The following is a 19,799-nucleotide window of genomic DNA, read 5'->3' as shown; positions in this document are numbered from 1 at the left end:
TTTATGCATATATTCTTGAAAACTGAGAAATAAATAAAATACTCTGCATTTGACTTCTTCTATTTCTTTTTAACAAACAATGCGCATTTTTCTCTTTAAAAATTCAATTTGTTTTTTTTTTTTTTTGTTGTTGTTTTTGTTAATTTTTTTTTTTTTTTTAAATAACTTTTAATGATTTTTTTTTTATTTGCTTTTGTTATGGTTAACTTTTTTTTCTTGAAATTGACGTAACAAATCCTGGAAAATTATCTTAATAAAAATTTTTTTATTTGTATATGTTCCTTAAAAATTAATTAAAGAAAAGATGTGCTTTAAAAATGTGAAAAACTTAAAGCTGTATCTTGTAGAAAACTATAAAAACTCATCCTTCAAATCAAAACATAGCCTGGGCATGACAGCCCAGATTGAGCCTTGGCCCTCTAAAAATTTCGCTATAAAGTTCTCTTGGTTACCAGATCTTGCTGGTCATTCTATAAATGTAGAAAGTTAAATATCTGACCTCCATTATCTGTACTTTTTTTTCATTCTTTTAAACAATTGCTGAACATCCTTAATCTTTTTTTTTTTTCTAAATATTTTGTTAAATTTTTTACAGGATCTATTAATTATCTTTGTTTTTATTTTAGTCTCTGTATCATAGAAGTAATTATATTTTAAATGATTTGTTTATCACTTTAATTACTTATTAAAAACAATAAAGTTGTTCTGAAAGAAGTACATTTGTTTTATAGTTGCATTATTTTTGAATTTGAGTTTCTTATACTTACAATGTTATCTTCTATGTATCTCAATGTTATCTTCATAATAAATGTCTAAAAATGGTTATTTTTCTAATTTTGTTTTACTATAACAAGATTGAAAAGCTTAAATAAAAAGTTTCAATAATTAATAACTGACATAAATCCTCTAATTCATAATTCCAGTATTGAAGAAAAAAAATTGGGTTTTAATCATTGCTTATTTAAAAAAATAACTTTTATGGTTAATAAATTTGTAATATTCTTACCTTTTAAGGATGATATTCTAAATTTACATAAAAGCATATCCAATTAACATGAATGTGTTGTATTTGAAGAAGGCTTTGAACTAATAATTCAAATTAAGAATGTGACAGAATTTGTTATAGATTGGAAGCAATTATAATTCCTTTTTAATATTTAATACTGACTTAAGATTTTTTAAAATTTGCTAAGAAATATTCAAACATTTATCTGTTACTCTTCTATGAAATTAAAATATTATAACTTTGCAATACCATTTAAAAATTATTTCTCTTTTAGTGTATGTGTTACTGTCACTAAACCCAACCCAGGTAATAAAAGAACTTTCAAGAAATTGTTATTCCATTGTATTATAGTTGTGATTCATAGTGTTTTTTTTTATGTTTTTGGATAATAAATTTACAGAATGCTTCATTTCATACTTCAGTTGACTTTTTTTTCCCTTTGTCTCCTATGTTTAAATTTGTCCTCTTTAGAATTCTGCTAGCAGTCAAATGGTTTAGTGCTTTTAAGCATTTAAAAATGTTAATTTGCTGCTATGAAATTCGTTTTTTTTTTCCCTTCCCCTTTGATCATAAAACTTGTTCCTGATTAATAATAATAATAAGTTAATTTCTAATGAATGAAGAAAATAATTAAATGAAAAAAAGCTCTCGTTTAGATAAATTAGGGTTTCTTATTTAGTTTTTATTATATGTTTGAGTAGACTGGCTAATATTAGAGAATTTAGTGTAAAATATATATATATTGATTGGCATTTTAGTGAATTTAGGGTCAACTTTAAAAATTATAGGCATGGAAGGAAGAAGTTAATAAATATTTTTTCCTATTCAAAACTGTTTTTAAGACTTGGCAGAGATAAAGTTCTGAACATACAAGCTTGCCCTTTTCTATAACATTTAAAACTCAAAATTTTGATTATTTCAAAATATCACTATATAACCATAAATTATAAATTTCACTATTTTGGTGATTTTATTATTATTATTCCTCTTCTAGTTAAATGCACAATGCTAAAGCACTAATGTAAATGTTAAAGCTTAAGTACATAGTGTGTGTACACTAAAATAATGAAATAAACTTTTAAATATGTGTTAATCTTAAAGGTAACTTTTGCAAGTTTGTGACTTAGAGATTAGAGATATTGATGATATTCTCCCATATTACTCTTCAACTGGTGTTCATTTTCCTAACTTGTCTTGTCATAGCTACATAGCAATTTAATTTGTATCTTTAAAAGAAAAATAATTTACCTTAAGTTTGATCTCCTTACAAATTTTTTGTTAAAATTGTTTACTGTGTCTTAAATTCTTTGAAATTTGTGTTATCTAGTCTTTTATAAAATTTACTTGACATATTTAACTATATTGATATATAATTTAAATTCTTCATATCTTTTAATAAGTTCTCTACTCATTTTAACCTGCCTAATCTTTGTTTCTTTTTTTCTGTTTTTTCTTTTTCTAGACCCTTCACTTTCACCAAACAGATCTAGAATGGAATGCCAAATCTATTCTTGCACTCATTGTCTGTACACAACTCCATATAAAGGGAATTTAAAAGTACATATGGTGGTTCACACGAAAGCTCGTCCCTATGTTTGTAATGTGTGTAATAAGTCCTTTTCCCAAAAAGGAAATTTGAAAGTTCACATGCGTTTGCATACTGGTGAACATCCCTATCAGTGTGACATATGCAAAGAATCATTCAAACAAAGAACTGCTCTTATTTTTCACCATGTTCATAATCATAATAAAAGTGATTAACAATTTTAAAAAAAAAAATTTAAATCAAAATTTTCATTCTGATTATGTTTTGCAATTGCTAGACTAATATTTTTTTTTTTAAGTAATCCATTCCAAAACCTTTTTTTTTATCGATGTGTTTTAAAAATGTAGTTAAAATATTTTGTTAGTTTTTTTTTCATAACAGATGATTTTTTTTTTCATAACAGATTTTTTTTCCTAGCATCTAAAAATTTGTGCTTTAGGTACATCTGAATGAGGCATAACACCGTCTTATTTTGAATGATTTTAAATAATTTTATATTTTGTAACTGGAATAAGTTCTGAAATCTTTTTTAATCATATCCTATAAAAGAAGTTTAGTTAATCTTTGTAAATATTCGGAATATATGTTCTTATTTTAAACACAAAGCTAGTCTACGGTCATTGCAGATAATGTAGTTGCGAAGTTTTAGCACTGGTATGACCTGAATGTTTGCTTAAAAGAAATAGTTCTCCAATAAAAATTTTCACATAGCATAAATTCAGTAGCTATCAAAAATGTTACTTCCTAAGAAATATATTCTTAAGATCTTCGAATGTTTACGTAAAATTTATATGGGTGTTATCATTCTTACATGGCTAAGCAACTGTTTTTCAGGGCTCTTATCTTTTAGCTGCCAAAGCAGGATTGCCTCAGAATTTTGATTCATGTTAGATGTACATGGGCATCTCTTGAGCTGGTACCTTTCTGTCCAACCTTCCACCGAAAACTCAACCACAACAGATTTACATGCATTTTGCAACATATACTTACATGCCAGTTGCATAACCTGTACGATTAAACTCGGGGGGCCCCATATTTTTATCTGAGCTGTGAGTGATGCCCTAACTGACTCTACCACCGGAACACCCTATTCAGGTAGATATGTTTTTGTATGAAGCTAAAACTGACATATACTTACAACCCTGGTAGCAAAAACCCTCCAGCACGGCAGGGAATTTTGCAGATTATTACACCATCTGCAGATTATTATAGCATCTGCAGACTTTTCATCTTTGTTTTCTTTTTAGTTTTTAAGAAGCAAGCAGACGTGGGGAAATTTCTGAGGTTCTATTTTAAAACTATTTTTAAAAAAATTGAGATTACCTCAGAAAAACAAAAAGCAAAGAAATTTTTTCTCTTGATAAAAAATCTAACTGTATAGACATTTATTACCTTTTTTTAGTATTGCATGTAATTCTATTTGAATTTAAACAACAAAAATTTTTATGCCTAATTTTTAAGAACCTTTTATGTTGACAAATTTTGCTTCATGTATGCTAGATGAAGCTGAATTTTTACAATAATCTTTTCTCTTACTGCAATGTGGTGGTAGACAAATTTGAATTAAAACTGCAGATTCACTCCGTAAATTCTGCTACTAAGCTTAGAACAAATTTCTTTCATACAGTTTGAGAGGTTGCAATAATTTACCGACTCATTTATAGTTAAAATAACATATCTACCTAACACTAAATATGTAGAAATTGAATAATATCTTTCTTTGTGAGTAGATTATTTTTGATTGCTACTGTTTTATTTACTTCATAGCAAGCAATGTATATATTTATTGATAGTCAAAGTAGCTATTTACTTTTATGTTTAACCATTTTTATTTTCTGGTCATTATAGAAGTCTTATTTTGTTAGCTTTATTTACGTCATAGATTATATTTTTGAATATTTTATATATATTTACTACAGTTCATATTAGTCATTGAGTTCCATATTTTGATTAAGAGTTATGAAAACTTTTTGAAGTTTTCTAAATTTGTAATTTTATATGTGGTAAAACTTTTATTGATATTTAATATCATTTTCTGTGTTTTTCTAATTTGTTATTTTACTTCACATGCTATTTCTTATCAATTAATTTAAAGTGATGGATTTACTTTTGTACTTCTTCTCTATTTATATTGTAAGTTTTTAAGACATAAAATCATGAAATAATAGTACAATCAATGTATTACAATTTATGCATTTAGTAGAATTTGTTTAGTGATTGAGAATTGATTAGATCTAGGAGAGCTGTTGTTGCATTTTACCATCTGCTTTTTTTATGGCAACTTAACTTAATTGAGCGATCAGTGACTTTTAAATGTTAGATTTTAGAGCAAATGCATTGAATGTGCTTTTCATTTATTTTTTTTTTGTAACAAAAATGTATAGTTCATTTATAAAATGAAAACTGGGAATTGAAAAAAAAAATGGCAAGATGTGTTTGATTAAAATGCCTGTCTTTAATTAAAATGTCTGCCTCAATTTTATGAAGCGAAATTTGAAATTTTATCTAAACAAAGTATTTATTTTCTGCTTTAAACCTCATTTAAAATTTTGAAAATTTTAATTTGCTGTTCTCACCCCCCCCCCCCAAAAAAAAATTATCCCCATTTTCTTTGGCAAAAATAAAATCTAATTCAACTTTATAAAAAATATATCTTTTAAGTTCTTTCATTTTCTAGTAATATTCAACAGTAAATTTTGAAAACTAGTTTTAAGTTCAATTTTGCATGCAAATTTATATATTAAACATTAAAATAGTAAAAAGCATCTGCTGTTATATAGTTTGTAAGCTTTACTATTTATAAACATGAAGTGTTAATTACTGTGTTTAATTGAATTCAAGTATCTAAGCTTGCATAATTTTATCTTACTTGATTTTAAATTTGGCATTCTTAAAAAAAAAGTAGAAACAAAACTCCCAGAGTTCTGCTCTTGTATCTAGTTTATACGAATAAATTTTATGAATTTTTATTCTCTCTCTTGTCTTGAGAATACTTGAATTCTATTTATTTCAATTTCACACTGCATTTCTTATTGATCCAAAAGTGATTCACAAAAACTTGCATTTATTGATGTAAGATTGAAAAAAAAAATGATTATAGATCAGTATTATCTAATAAAATTTGTATAATGCTATTGTCCCTCATTCATAGTATCAATCTTTGTACTTTTTCAATGATTTTTTATAAATATTTTACATAAAAATTTGAAGGTAATGAAATTTTATATAAACAAATTTTTTTGTATAGATTGCATTCTTATCATGCTTTCTGATGCAAATTTGAAAGAAATTTTAAAGTATTGTACTACACTTTAATGTATTACTTCAAAAGTGTCTAAATAAAACTTTTAAAATTATTAGAATGTATCTATTTATTGTTTCTGCTTTTCCTTTCTGATATTTTTTGTGTTTAGATAAATATTTTAGATAAATAAAAATCAGGTTTGCCAATTGTCTCTACATTAAGTTTTAACATATTGACTTGGAAAATGTTTCTTAATATAAATATTTTTTAAAAAGATATTGCAAAGATTGTGTTTATAAGAAGAAAAAAACTAAAATAAAATTAGACTAACCATTTCAAAATTACATAATGACAGTAATAATTCAGTTAACTGTGTAACTAATTATTTTACATAAAAAAAAATTGAATACCATTATTAAGCCTCATATTCATATGAGATATTATTTTGAAAAAATAGTTCACATTTATATATATTTATTTTTTTCATGTCATAAATTCTTTATTCTAATAAATCAAAGCACGAGCAAATATTTACAGTAATTTTTATGCACATTTTCTGCGTTGAATACCAGTGTTAGTTTTTCATTTACATTAAATCAAACCAAGACTCTCCTCAGAAAATGTTGAGGTGCGGTTTCGATTATTAAAATTTTTCGAGATGTTTAAATGCTGTCATTTTTACCTATGCATGTTTATATTGGTCGATTTTTTTCTTTTCTTTTTTTTTGTATAAAATAAGTTATAAAGGAATTATTCTTTATGGTGATTTCTGAATTTAGTAAATAAATTGAGATTTATCAAGCAAGCTTCAAATATTTCATTCAAAAGAAAAGTTGTTGAATAAACTTTATTATTTTTGATAAAATTCTTTATTAGATGTTTTTTCTTTCCTTGTAATTTTTTGTTAAGTTTTGAAAAGATTAATTTATATAAATGTTGATTCTTAAAACTTATTGTAGTTATTGTAACCATTTTTTATTCAGATACCAACTATATTGTAATAAAACGTTGTTCTATTATTGATTTATTACTCATTTACACTTTATTATAATATACTTATAATGATAAATATTTTATTTACTCTGTATCACAATAACGTTGATAAAAAATATTTCATTTTTTGAAATATACTTTTTAATTTGTTAATGTAAATTTCAATTAATTTAATTTTTCTATGTTATTAATTTCAAGCTCAAAGTTTTAAAGTAATGTATCATTTAGAAAGTATTAAACTAATGTATCATAAAGTAATGTATCATTTGTATTGATTTCAAATTTTTCTGCAGTTTAGAAATTTTATTAGTCAATATTATATAATTATTTTATAATGTTATTGCCTTTCAGATATAATATTATAAGCTGATGCATAATTTACAAATCAGGTATTTAAATTGATTTCAAAACTTTTATTAAGATGTAAAAAAATTATGTATTATGTCAAATTATATTTAATGATTTTGACTTAACATAATATCATTTTTTCATGCATTTGATTGTTAAAAATTACATTGTTTGACTGCATGAAATGTTATCACAATCTTCAAAGCTATATTTTAATTAAGAAATAGTTGTAAAAGTAGTTAATCATTCTAATTAAATATCTTATTTAGTGTCTAGTGTCTCCAGAAATGAAATATACTAGTAAATATATATATATTTTAATTTGTATAAAAAAAAATTATAAATTATTTTTGTAATTATTGTTTTAATGTGTTTGTTAGTAAGTGGAATGCATTTTATACATATTCAATAGTTGATTGAACTTAAATCTGAAGCTGAATGTTGGCATTCTTAAACATAATATATAAAAGCTAGATAAAGAATTCATAATGATTAAGATCATTTAGTACTTTTTTGAGCAAAAAATGAAATTTGAAACTCTTGTTTTTAATGTTAAAATATATCTGGTTTTAATTGCTGTATTAACATGTATTTGTATGTATTATGTTGTGGTTGTGTATCATAATTGTTGAGTGTTTGATTTTTTTGTTTTAATGTTTAATCAATCACACATTTTCTTTAATTTGTAATGCTTAAAGAAAGAAAAATAATGATTTTTAATTGAAAAATTGTCTAATTTCTGAAATTAGAAGTTTTTTTCCTAATTTAAAGGAAAAACAATTGTAAAAAAAAGCCCCTGAAATGAGTTTTAAATTTTATTTTGTTATTATTATTTTTGTTTTTAATGTGAATAATTCTGGTGTTTTTATTAAATGTTGTATTTTTTTCTTCAGTTTCAGTCAAAAAAAATTAAAGAATTTTTAATGTATATATTTTCATTTTTCTTTCAATTCTTTATTTTTAATAAATTTTGACCTTTTGCTTATTTTTTCTACGGTGTTGTACATTTTTTAAAATTAATGTGGTTAAATATTTAAATTTAGATATTATTATGCTATATACTTTTTTGACCTAATTGTTTTATTAATTACTCACTGTAATTTATTTTTAATATAATACTATTTGTGAAAAAAAATCTGAATCTATTTAATGAAAAATTATTTTTAAGGAAGGGCAGGGATGACTTTTTTCCTCTTTTTGTCAAATTTCTGCTTTTTTTTTTTCAATTTAATTAGAAGCAAAATTTTGTCTTTTTAATCTTCTTCCTACTTTTATAATCCCAATTTTCTACTGTTCGTATTCTCATAGTTTAAAATCATGCATTGCTATTTGTATTCACATGATTAAACTATAATTAATATTCTATGATAATATACTATACATTAATTAGCTTTGGTTGTATGCTAGCTCAAATTTCATGTATAACTTTTTAGGCTCTTTACCAAACTTATCACTGTACTTAGAATGTTCTTCATTTCTCAAATATTTGTTTCAGTATGTTATTTACTGGAATTGTTGTTCAACTTATATAATTGTTGCCTTTCAGAAAATAATACAATTTAGGATGTTAACCGCTGTTTAGGCTGATTAATTAAAATTGGATTTAGAATGTTTAAGTACCATTGTCAATTGGATATTTATATTTTTAAAACCTTAATTAAAAGTGTTTTTTCTGTTTTATAAAGTTCTAAAATGTTCTTAACTTTTTTTTTTAATTTTGAAGTCATTCTTTGAATTTCTAGTAATTTTTGAAACTGTCCTTTGCTTAGAAATATAAACTCACTTGCTCTTGTTTTTATCTACCAAATAAATCTTAAAATTTGCATGAATTTTTTTTCTTATCATTATTAACAATATATCTATTCTTGAATTCTTTGAGATTTATTAATGAATTGATTTATAATTGAATTCTTTGAGATACTGTAATTTATTAATGAATTTTAGGGTACAATGAGTTTTATGTATGTAGTTAAAACTTAATATAATGACCCCTATCATTCAGATGATAATAAATATTATACCATGTGGTCCTTATCTCCTGAGAGTACAAAAATTCCATCACTATTTACTCATAACTTTAAAACACTAAATTATTTTTAACAAATGTTTTACTTGAATAAGAATTAATTATATTACAGAATAATTTACAATAACACAATTTGTTTCTTTTTTTTTTCCATGTTAACGTGTGCTTGTACGAGTTTCTTTTAAAATTATACTTTATAGGTATAAAAAGCATTAAAAATTACAAACTAAAGCTGATTCAGGGAGCCATTTTTGAAATAAATAACATATACCGAGGTCGCAACGAAGACAAAGTTTTTTAACTAAAAACTAAACCTCACAGGGGAGTTGAAATTTCACAGAGAGAATAACATTGATAAGTAACATTGCTAAATTATTGTACTCTTTGGAAAAAAATTTACTATGAATGTAATTGCATCTTTTTTTAGCTAATGAGTGCATATCATATTGCCAATTCTGTTATAAGAATATATAATTATACAAAACTCATTGTACTTGAAGCACTATTTATATTTTTCACGAGAATTCAAATTTATTTTTTCTATTAGGATTCTATATGGTCATTACTTTTTTACTTCACTCATGATTTAAATCGTTTTTTCTTGGATCTTACCTTTTTCTTTCTTGATGTTTCTTCCATGTGTGTATTTTCTTAGTTGATCATTTTTATTTTTCAGATTTTAGTGTCATAAAGATTGTTTCATCTACCTCTCTTATAAGGGATGAAACTTCGATGTTTGTTTGCTCAAAATGTCCTTATACCACACCTCACAAGGGAAATTTAAAGATTCATATGGTAGTTCATACCAAAGAACGTAGATATGAGTGTAATATATGTTCCAGATCATTTGCCTTGAAAGGAAACTTGAAAGTTCATATGCGCCTGCATTCTGGTGAACGTCCATATGAATGCAGACTGTGCCAAAAAACATTTGCACAGCACTCTGGCCTACTTGGACATTTAAGTAGAAAACATTAGTATAAGTTCATTTTTAATTATATTTTCTGTTTTCAATATATTTAAAAAAATTTATTACTTTCAGGGATGAGTTTTTTTTCTCCACTTTTTGGCAAAATTCTGCCCCCTTTTTTTTCCAATTTAATTTAAAAAAATTCCATTTTTAAGAAAAGTTTCTTGTTTTAAATTAAAAGTTTGCCTTTTGCTCTTTTTCCTACTTTTATAAATGCGATTTTCTACTGTTCGTATTTTCACAGATTAAAATCTTGCATCACTATTTGTATTCACATGTTTAAAATATGTATTAATATTCTATACATTAATATGCTAGCGAAAATTTCATGTATTTTTTTCAATTGTTTCAAAATTGTTTTGCACATACATTTTATGATTTCAATTTTCAGCTTTTTTGTTTTTTTATCTAACTCATCCCTGTTCTTGGAATGCTCTTTATTTCTCAAATATTTGTTTCAATATGTTATTTATTGGAGTTGTTAAAAGTTGTTAAACTTCTATAATTGTTGCATTTCAGAAAATAATAACATTTAGGATGTATAATTAAATATGAGAAAATAAATAATTTTAGGTTTAGAATTATGTAACAAAGTTATTTATAGTTGAACTCATGAGTGTGAGACTATTTATACTATTTGTTATATTTTTGCAATCTTTGCAATTTTTTTTTTTTTTAATATATCACTGTTGAACAGAGTTCATTATTCTTCATTTTTTTTGTTTATTTTATTTTGTTATTTCTATACAGGCTCCTATTTATGAATTTGTATTTATTTTTTAGTGATATTTTTGTTTCTTTTGAGGTTTCAAAAGTATGTTCCTTGATTTATGCAATGTGTTATTTTTCATTCCATGTGCCATAAGTTTTGGCACTGATAATGTTTTCAATATTTTATTTATTTATTTTTCAAAAAAAAAAGATTTAATTTTATGTTTGCGTTGAATATTTATTTCCTGTTAATGCTAATGCCCTTATTGGATTAGAAGCAACTGGAAAGTATATTTTAAATTGAAAACTTTGTCAAAAAAATAGTTGTCTATTATGATTTACTTCTTATTACATGCGATTCTGTTTTCTAAATTATTATTATATTTTGTTTAATGCAAATGAGAATTAAACACCTGTTTCAAAGAATGTTTGGTTTAAATAAATTATTGTTTTAATAGCCAACTAATATAAAGCATATACATTTAAACTCAAATGCATAAAATGCAAGAAAATAATATTAATAAAATAAAATGCAGAAATGCAATTAAATTTATTTTATTTATTTAGTTGCATCATACATAAATGCATTCAACAAAATAACATAATTGTTTTTCTCCTGAAAAATGTTGGATTGTTTACTAGTCATGCATGTATAATTAATAAGTTTTTATTTTTAAATCACATTTATGTTTATAAATGTCACATTCACTTATCTTTTGAATTTTTTTTCTTTTTGTCATATATGATTTGCAACATTCATTAATACTGTACAAAAGTTAAAAACATTTGTTATTCATTTGTTTATTTATTGTAAAATTAGTCTATTCTTCTTAAGTTTAATTGTAAATGCTTTATATTAGTTAGCTATTACAACAATAAGTTTACTTTATTTGTATCAAACATTCTTTGAAATGGCAGATTAATTCTTCATAAAATTGTTGCCTACATTTATGTTTTTTTTTCCTTAAAATTATTTTGCTTTGTTATTTAAATTTGAGTTAACTACAAATTAAAATAAAAGGGCATATATGATGATTTCAAATATCTGAATGCCATTTAGAAATTTCATTTTTATTTATTTAGAATAAGCAAACTTTTGTTTGCAGAAAAATACAAATGAACCTTTGAGTTAAATTTTTTTGTTGTTGATGTTTTGTACAAAAACATTTGATCGTTTTTATGCTATGAAGTGTTTGTACTATGTAAGCTGAATATTCTAGGCAAGTATTTTTCCAATTATAATTGTGTTAAACGATGAATAAAAAATGAAGACAAAGTATAAGAAAATAAATTTGTTTCTCTTACTTTATTCATATCATTTTAAATGGGTGTTATGCCGTTTTAAGTATGTCAGGTAATTAGTTGTCAATATACTTATATATTTGCTCCTGAAACTTATTTCATATTTGGAAATTAATAATTTTTTTCTTACAAAATTTATTTTTGTATTCATTGTATTTTTATTCCCAATTTTGTGTAATCTTTTATTTTATCTATATCAATCATAATTTCATCACTACACAGATGAAATAACAAATACTGTGTACAAAAATTTTGACAATGACCAAAAAAAATGACTTAATTATTATTATAATGATATTAGAATAAACGAAGAATGATATGAATTAGGAAATGATTTTGTTTGTTCTAACTTTTTAATATTTAGTATTTATTGAACATTTCTCTCTTTAAGAAATTAATGTTATGTTTAAACTTTCACAAGTTATAAGTTTGTTATAGATTTGAAACATGAACTAATTTAACAATATTTTCTATCAAATGTTTTTACTCTTTATTTCTAACAATTGTTGGTATGATCTTATTCCAAACTTAATTTTTTTTTAAGAAAAAAAAAATTTTGTTCTTTTTAACCATGCAGACAATATTTTTTTACAAAACTCATCTTTATTTATTATTCTATATTGACTACAGTGGAACTTTGATTATACGAAGTAATTGCAAATAAACCCATTTTGGGTATATTGCAATTTTATTGAAATGCAATATTAACAACTTTAAAAATTAAATTTAATTATTGATATATGTTCATTAGATCTTCTAATTCACTCTTGTAAGATTTTTTTATTACCCTATTGTGTTGTAAAATCAGATTAGTCTGTTTATTTAACTTTTCCTGTTACATTACTATGCGGTTTTGTTCTGTAAAATTAGTTATTTTATTAAATTTTTTCACATTATATGGTCATATCATGTACTGAGTTCACATGTGTGGTACCCAGTTTTTCCTTTTTATACAAAAAGGAAATTTTTGTATAAAAAGGAAAAATAGACAAAAATTTTATACAAAACCTTTATCTTACTATACCTCTTTGTACAAAATTTGTTGTTTTCCTTTTTATACAAAAAGGATAACTACAAGTACTTAAGACATCTAATCTTTATATTCTCATGTTTGAATGGTTAGTATTACCAATGCTTTGTTTGTTTTCAAAAAGACATGCTGTGTATGAAAGAATTATAATTTTGGAACTGACTTCTGTTAATTAGAAGAGATTAATGTACTTAGGGTAACAAAGTAAACTTTATTTGCTTTTCTTTTTTCTTTTTTTTTTTTTAATAAAGTGTTATTTTGCGATATAAGATGTGAATTTGGGTAACCTATTTTTGACTTGAAATTTCACTCATTTGATGGGGTTTTTTTTAAAATTAATATTTTTGATGTTGGTAAGTATTTAGATAAATATTTCGGTAAATATTTTTTCAGTTTTTTCTTTTTGGTTTTTTAAAATTGCGCTGCTTTACGACATGAAAGTTTGAATTATCATTTTTGATGCATTTTACTTCCTTGTGAATTTACTTTGTTTTATTGTCGTTTTGTCAGTAATTTTTGCATGTTCTTATTGAGTCAATTTCACTGTCCTATTCGCTTCGTCATTATTTTTAATTAATATGACTTATATTATTTTTAATGAACAATTTATTTGAAAATCGGTCTTGAGCGCTTTTGATTCTGTAGTGATTTCCCTACGTTTTCCCCCCGGCAATTACACTAAAGATGCAAAACTTTGTGAAAGACGAATTGCTTGTATGTGCATGAATATTATGCAATGAGAATGCACCCCAATTTTTCGATTTATCTTATGATGATTTTGATTAGCAGAGATTTCGTCATCCCGTTGTTGAATGAATTTTTTTTTTTTTTTTTTTACCCTTTACACATGGTGTTTCAGATTCCAATATTTTTAATATGATATTTTTGCGAGTTGCCTTTTTCACTTTTGATCTAGCACATTTGTGCAAGATTCATGGCTATTCCATTGTAAATACGCTCATTTTTAAATCTATTTCCTTTGATATTAATACGATGTCATATTTTTGATTAACGTAATGTTGTAAAGACACACGAAACTCTGGTTTCAGTAACAACTATTTCTTAACGATTTATTCAAAAATCCCCCATTTCAACTCGATTATTTCTATCATGGTTCTACATTTTTCCACCAATTGTTTTTCGACCATTTGCAGTTTTTTTAAAGCAGTTATTTATCGTTTTTCTGAGAGTTTCTCACATTTTTCCTATTTTGACACTTTTAACACAATATTATTATTTGGTATTTCAGTAATCATGTCATGCCACACTCGTTTCGTGACAACTCCATTGTAAAACTGCGTTGTTTTCAGCTAGTTTCTTTACTTCCTTTTTTTCTGTAGTAATAACAGTTAAATGTATCTTTAGCTTTCCACATTGTTTTTAAAAACCTCGACGTAAAGAAGTGCCCTCTGATAAAATTTTATTTTTAAAAAAACAATAGCAAATGAAGGCAATTAATAAATATGTATTGACTTTACGTAATAGCAACAATATTTTTATTGTATTTGTATACTTTCACTGTTATTTTAATGTATAGTTTAAGCTGTAGTAGTGAAACAGTAAACTTTTTTTTTTATTTAGAAAAAATTAGAGAATATATATAATGTAATTTTTTAAATAGTAGTCATCTAAAATGTAATTTATAGTTATATTTGATTTCTTCAGATATAAATGTTTCGAAAACAATTTTTTTCTACTTGTATATTTGTTAGGTTAAGATATTGCCTGGAAATTAAAACCTTTTTTTTTAATTAAGTTACTATTTATCACTTTTTAAAAATTTTTAGTCACTTTTTTCAATACTTTTCTATAATGACTTGTGCTTAGCTCTGCTAATATTGTGAGTAACTGGGAAAATATATTTTTACAGCTAATGTCATAAAAACAATAGCTTATTCTTTTAGTTATATTTCATAGTAAATATTCAAAAACTTATTTCTTTTGAATAATAACTATGCAGGTACGAAAAAAAATCTATTTCCTGACTTTTTTGAATGATTGTAATTTTATTTTTAGTTTTCTATCAGATTACAGATTATATTTTTAGTTGATTCCATATAATTAAAATTTTTGTGATAGTGACTAAATTATCCTACTTCATTGCTTAATTAATGTGAAGTCCCTAGGCGTAAATTTTTGAGTTTGAAGGAATGGCTAAAGCAGAGAAGATATAGATTGACAAAGGTTACACTAACTAGGCAAATAACGATACATTATATAGTTTTCTTTTAATAATATTAGTTTCTATTATCAGAATATTATTGGTGCATTGTTTCTGTTTACTTTTTTATTAAATTTTAGAGTTAAACATTTTTTTATAGTACTTCCTCTTTTGATATTTTCAGTACTTGTTTGAAGTAAAAAAATATTACTAGTTATTAAAGCCGAAATATAAAAGTCCTCAATGAATAAAGGAATATAATAACAAATTACTTTTAAAAAAATAAAAACACTTGTGATTTCTATGTGCTTAAAGATTTGCAGTTCTGAAGAAGTTTCTGTATGAGTGAAGTGCATCATAGTCAATAAGGCGAAATATCTGCTGAAACTTTTCTATTTATTCTGCAGAAACAATTATTTATAATTCAGCTGCAATCATTGTTGTTATTGCTGGAAAAATACAACATTATTTTTTTTTTGAATGTCAAATAATTTCTTAATTATGAGTTAAAAATATATTTTTCTCATGTTTTGTTTATTTTTTAAATTATAGGATGTATTTCTCCGTATGACGGTGCTCAACATTTTTGTCCAATGTGTTCCTATTCCTGTCTGCAGGCTTCAAGTTTGAAAACACATCTGAGAGTGCATACGAAAGAACGTCCTTACGCTTGTAGCATGTGTTCAAGTAAATTCACTCAATTAGGAAACCTTAATGCACACGAGATGATACACAAAGGGAAACGACCCTTTATGTGTAAAAACTGTTCTAAGACATTTACTCAAAAAGGCAATATGCAACGACATTTATTAAATTGTAGAAAAAAAATGAATCTTGGTTAGGTTATATTCAATTTTGGAGATTTATTGTGTCACACATTTAATTCACATGGTTTAATGTTAAATATTATCACTTCCATTTAACTATTATGCACTTAGGGGAAGATTATATGAAAATTTCATTTTAAGTTCAGTTTGTAGTTGACAACTAATGCTGTGAATAGGCATCAAAAAGAGTAATTGGGTAGACAATTAAAAAACATTGAGAATGAATATAAACATTCAGTTTCATAGATAACATCACTTCATATATCAAGCAAAGGTTATCTCGACGAACCCTCACCATCTTCGGTTACGGTCACTTCCCCTTTTCTTCTAGCATAAGCTGACCAATTCTAGATAATAGACATGTTACAATACACATGTTTGACTTTTACAACTAATTGTTTCTGGAGTGGAGGTGCCTATTCACAGCCTTAAGTGTTATTTTTAGTTATATTTTAACAAAGTTTCAGTTCAGCTGCAGGCGAATGGAGAATTGACTTGTAAAAGGGTTTCTGCCTGTAGACATTCTTGTTACTCTCTGTATTTTGTTTTCTGGAGTTTGTTTCACCCCCCCCCCCCCAAAAAAANCCCCCCCCCCCCCCAAAAAAAAACATGATAATTGCGCTGTAGAGAACTTTTTGACAACATTCCTCCTAGCACTGACAGGACAACAACAAAATAACTGATGGCCCTTCTGAAAAACTCCTCAATAAATTTAAATGCATCTCTAGCTACTGTAAAAGGGATTGATCAGATTTTTTTGATCTTTAGTAGGTTGCATGCTTTTCTGCTGTCAAAAACCTGTTTTTTCCCTATTAATTAATTAAAAAAAAATAGTGTGTAGCTGAGAAATTTTGTTGTAATTTTGCCCTAAGGCTTGATACCTGGAGAGTTTATAACACCAATTTTGGCATGTTTCGGGCTAAATATCAAAAATTCAAAGGTGTTTCTTGCCTATAACCATTTACTTGAATCACTTTACAAAACTAGGGAGATTTTCTTATCCTTACTTTTTTTTACCAATGCTAATTGAATTAAAGTGTTTTTATGTTTAGTTATTTTAAGTATGTAATTGATTTAACATCTTAATTGAATTTTTAATATTGCAATTACGATGTATATAGTGCAATGGAAAATTACTGTTAATTTATTTCCTAATTGATTCTTATTGGGGTTATTCATTGAATAAATATGAATATAATTACCTATTTATAATTTAGTCACTTTTAATTTAGTAATAAATTGCCTATTGATAAAAAATAGGGTAAACTGAAATTATTATACTATTTAATATACAGGCTTGAGACAATACATAGCTACCAAATCTCTTGATTTTCAAGAAAATTTTCCTTAGATTTTGAAAACGGCAACAAAATTTATATATTAATATTTTTATCTTCATTTAACAAAGTTAAAAGATTTATCGTGATTTTGACTTCCAAGATGCATATTTTAAATAAATATATATAAACCTCTTAACAGTCATCATGAAAAATATTAAGTGTTTGCATAAATAAATTATTCTTGCTTGCAGTTCTAACATTAACTGTTATTTGGCTAGCAACACAAACAGTGGCTTAAACTGTTTAAAAATGTGGCTTATTATTTTACTGTCCAAAGCCTTTTATATTTATCTTTTATTGCACGCTGAATTTCTAAACAGATGATAAAACTGTTTAAAGACATCTATAATTTTCTTGTTCTAACTTGAATCAGTGACTTATAATCTCTTGTTTTAGAAATCAAGTTTTATTACCAAGTGCTGTGGTTTTATACTGCTTTGTTTTGTCTTTGCTTTTGGATATAAAGATACTGTAAATGGATGAAACTTTTATTACATACCGTAAAAATTGATATGATTATTTTTATTCACTTAAATGTTGAAAATTCTTTATATTTATTGTGTAAATGGCAGTATTTAGTAACATAAAAATTCATAGGAGAGCCTCAGTCATTTTTCCTGCACTTCAGAAAAATTTGGATTTCACATACCATTCATTAATTCATAAGATATTATAAATCAATAAAATTCTGTGTATGGCAAAAGTTTATGAAATTAAAAGTGTAAATTCAGAAGAAGGGAATATTGCAATTTTTATAGAAACAGCAAAGAAATCTTTTGTTTTCAGTAAAAATTTACTGTCCATAGTTATTCCCATTGCTTATATGTATCTGTGATAAATAATTGTTGAATGATGAGTTTGTTGTTTCGAATGCCACTTGCCACACGGGCAAGCCTGCTTGGTGAAACTGAGCAAATTTAAGGCCGAGTGTGCATTTCTTGTTTTCCAGTGGCGCCATCTATGGCCAAGAATTCGACTTCTGCCACATCATACGTCGCGCCCGTTTATAGGGCAGACCCATTCATACATTCATCCACAGATCGTAATTTTGACCTGAATCAGAGAACGATCGATCTCCAATCCAGTACCCCCAGAGGTATTGATTTGTTATGGGAACATGGAGAAATTTTGCGACTCGACAGATTTAACGTTCATCAGTCACTTTACTACACTGGGAGTCTTCGGCCGACTGGGTTCGAACCCACGAACTCTTGGGCATGTGCCCAGGGCCCTACCAACCAGGCTGTACAAATGACAGATTCAAAAACAAGCAAAGTATTGTTATTATCTGCAGCAAGTTATATTTATAATATTTTAAAACCTATTTTAAAAAAAGACATTTTAAAATGGTCTAATTTAATTAGTATATAGCATTTCAGTGGTATTTTAAAAAATCTCAATTTTCTGAGTTGATGAATATAAAATAAAAAACGATACCTCTAAAATACAAATATTTGAAATACTGAAGTTGACCTAGTAATGCCTGATTTCATGTGGATTACCTGTAGTTTCCTTCCCAAAATTTTTTTTAATTAAAATATTTTCTAAATTTCTAGATAAAAATCATTTGATATCCTTCAAAATATTTTCATGACAAGAAATGCCGATATTATAATTTTGTATAAAACTGTAAGTTCTGCAGATATAAACCCTTATATCATACAGTAAATATTAATTATTTACTTCTAAACAACTGTTTATACTAAATAATTTGTTGAGGTAATTGCGTATTAGAAAATCAAATTCTAAGAACTATTTAGAACATGTTTGTGCTATAGGCTATCACTTTTCAGATCTGAATTTTTAATTGTTTTATACTAACTTAATTTTTATATCTTTTTAGTTTTTTTAAAATTTTATTGTATTCTTTCCTGCAATATAAATTCACAAATGTTAATATTTCAGACATTTTGTTTTAAAAATTTAATTTATTTAAAATATATATTTTTTAGCAGTATATGTTTCCTGTCTCAATCTAGATGCGTGTGGTATGTATCCATGTCCGTGGTGTCCCTACATTTCGCGAGTGAAAGGCTCTCTAAAATTACATATGAGGTCACATATTAAGAAGAAATCACATTCCTATCTTTTTCTCTCATAAAACCTTTATGTAGAAGAATTTGACATTTATGACTCTTCATTCTGGTGAACATTTTATGATTACAAGTTGCACTATAAGTTTTACTCTGAGGTGTAATTTTCATAGTCTTGTAGTATGCTATTAATTATTATATTAACTTATTATGCATAATGACATTCATTAAACAATGAGTTCTGGTTATAATCACAGTGTCT

At 25.4% G+C, this 19,799-nt stretch overlaps 2 protein-coding genes across 2 annotated transcripts in view; both read left to right on the top strand.

The window, feature by feature from the left end:
- The window catches only part of LOC122269329 (gastrula zinc finger protein XlCGF57.1), a 23,615-nt gene extending 13,474 nt beyond the window's left edge, over positions 1 to 10,141 (top strand). Inside the window, exons 4-5 of the mRNA XM_071181821.1 lie at positions 2,469 to 2,759; positions 9,840 to 10,141. Of these exons, the coding sequence (XP_071037922.1) occupies positions 2,469 to 2,759; positions 9,840 to 10,141 (593 nt within the window). The remainder of the gene's footprint in view (positions 1 to 2,468; positions 2,760 to 9,839) is intronic.
- Positions 1 to 19,799, top strand: part of LOC107445576 (tRNA Selenocysteine associated protein) — a 363,438-nt gene that overhangs the window by 186,023 nt on the left and 157,616 nt on the right. The window lies entirely within an intron of this gene.

The sequence above is a fragment of the Parasteatoda tepidariorum genome, chromosome 6 (assembly GCF_043381705.1).
Source record: "Parasteatoda tepidariorum isolate YZ-2023 chromosome 6, CAS_Ptep_4.0, whole genome shotgun sequence".
NCBI lineage: Eukaryota > Metazoa > Arthropoda > Arachnida > Araneae > Theridiidae > Parasteatoda > Parasteatoda tepidariorum.
Note: the sequence above shows the minus strand (reverse complement) of the source record. Positions and strands in the feature narration are given on the sequence as shown.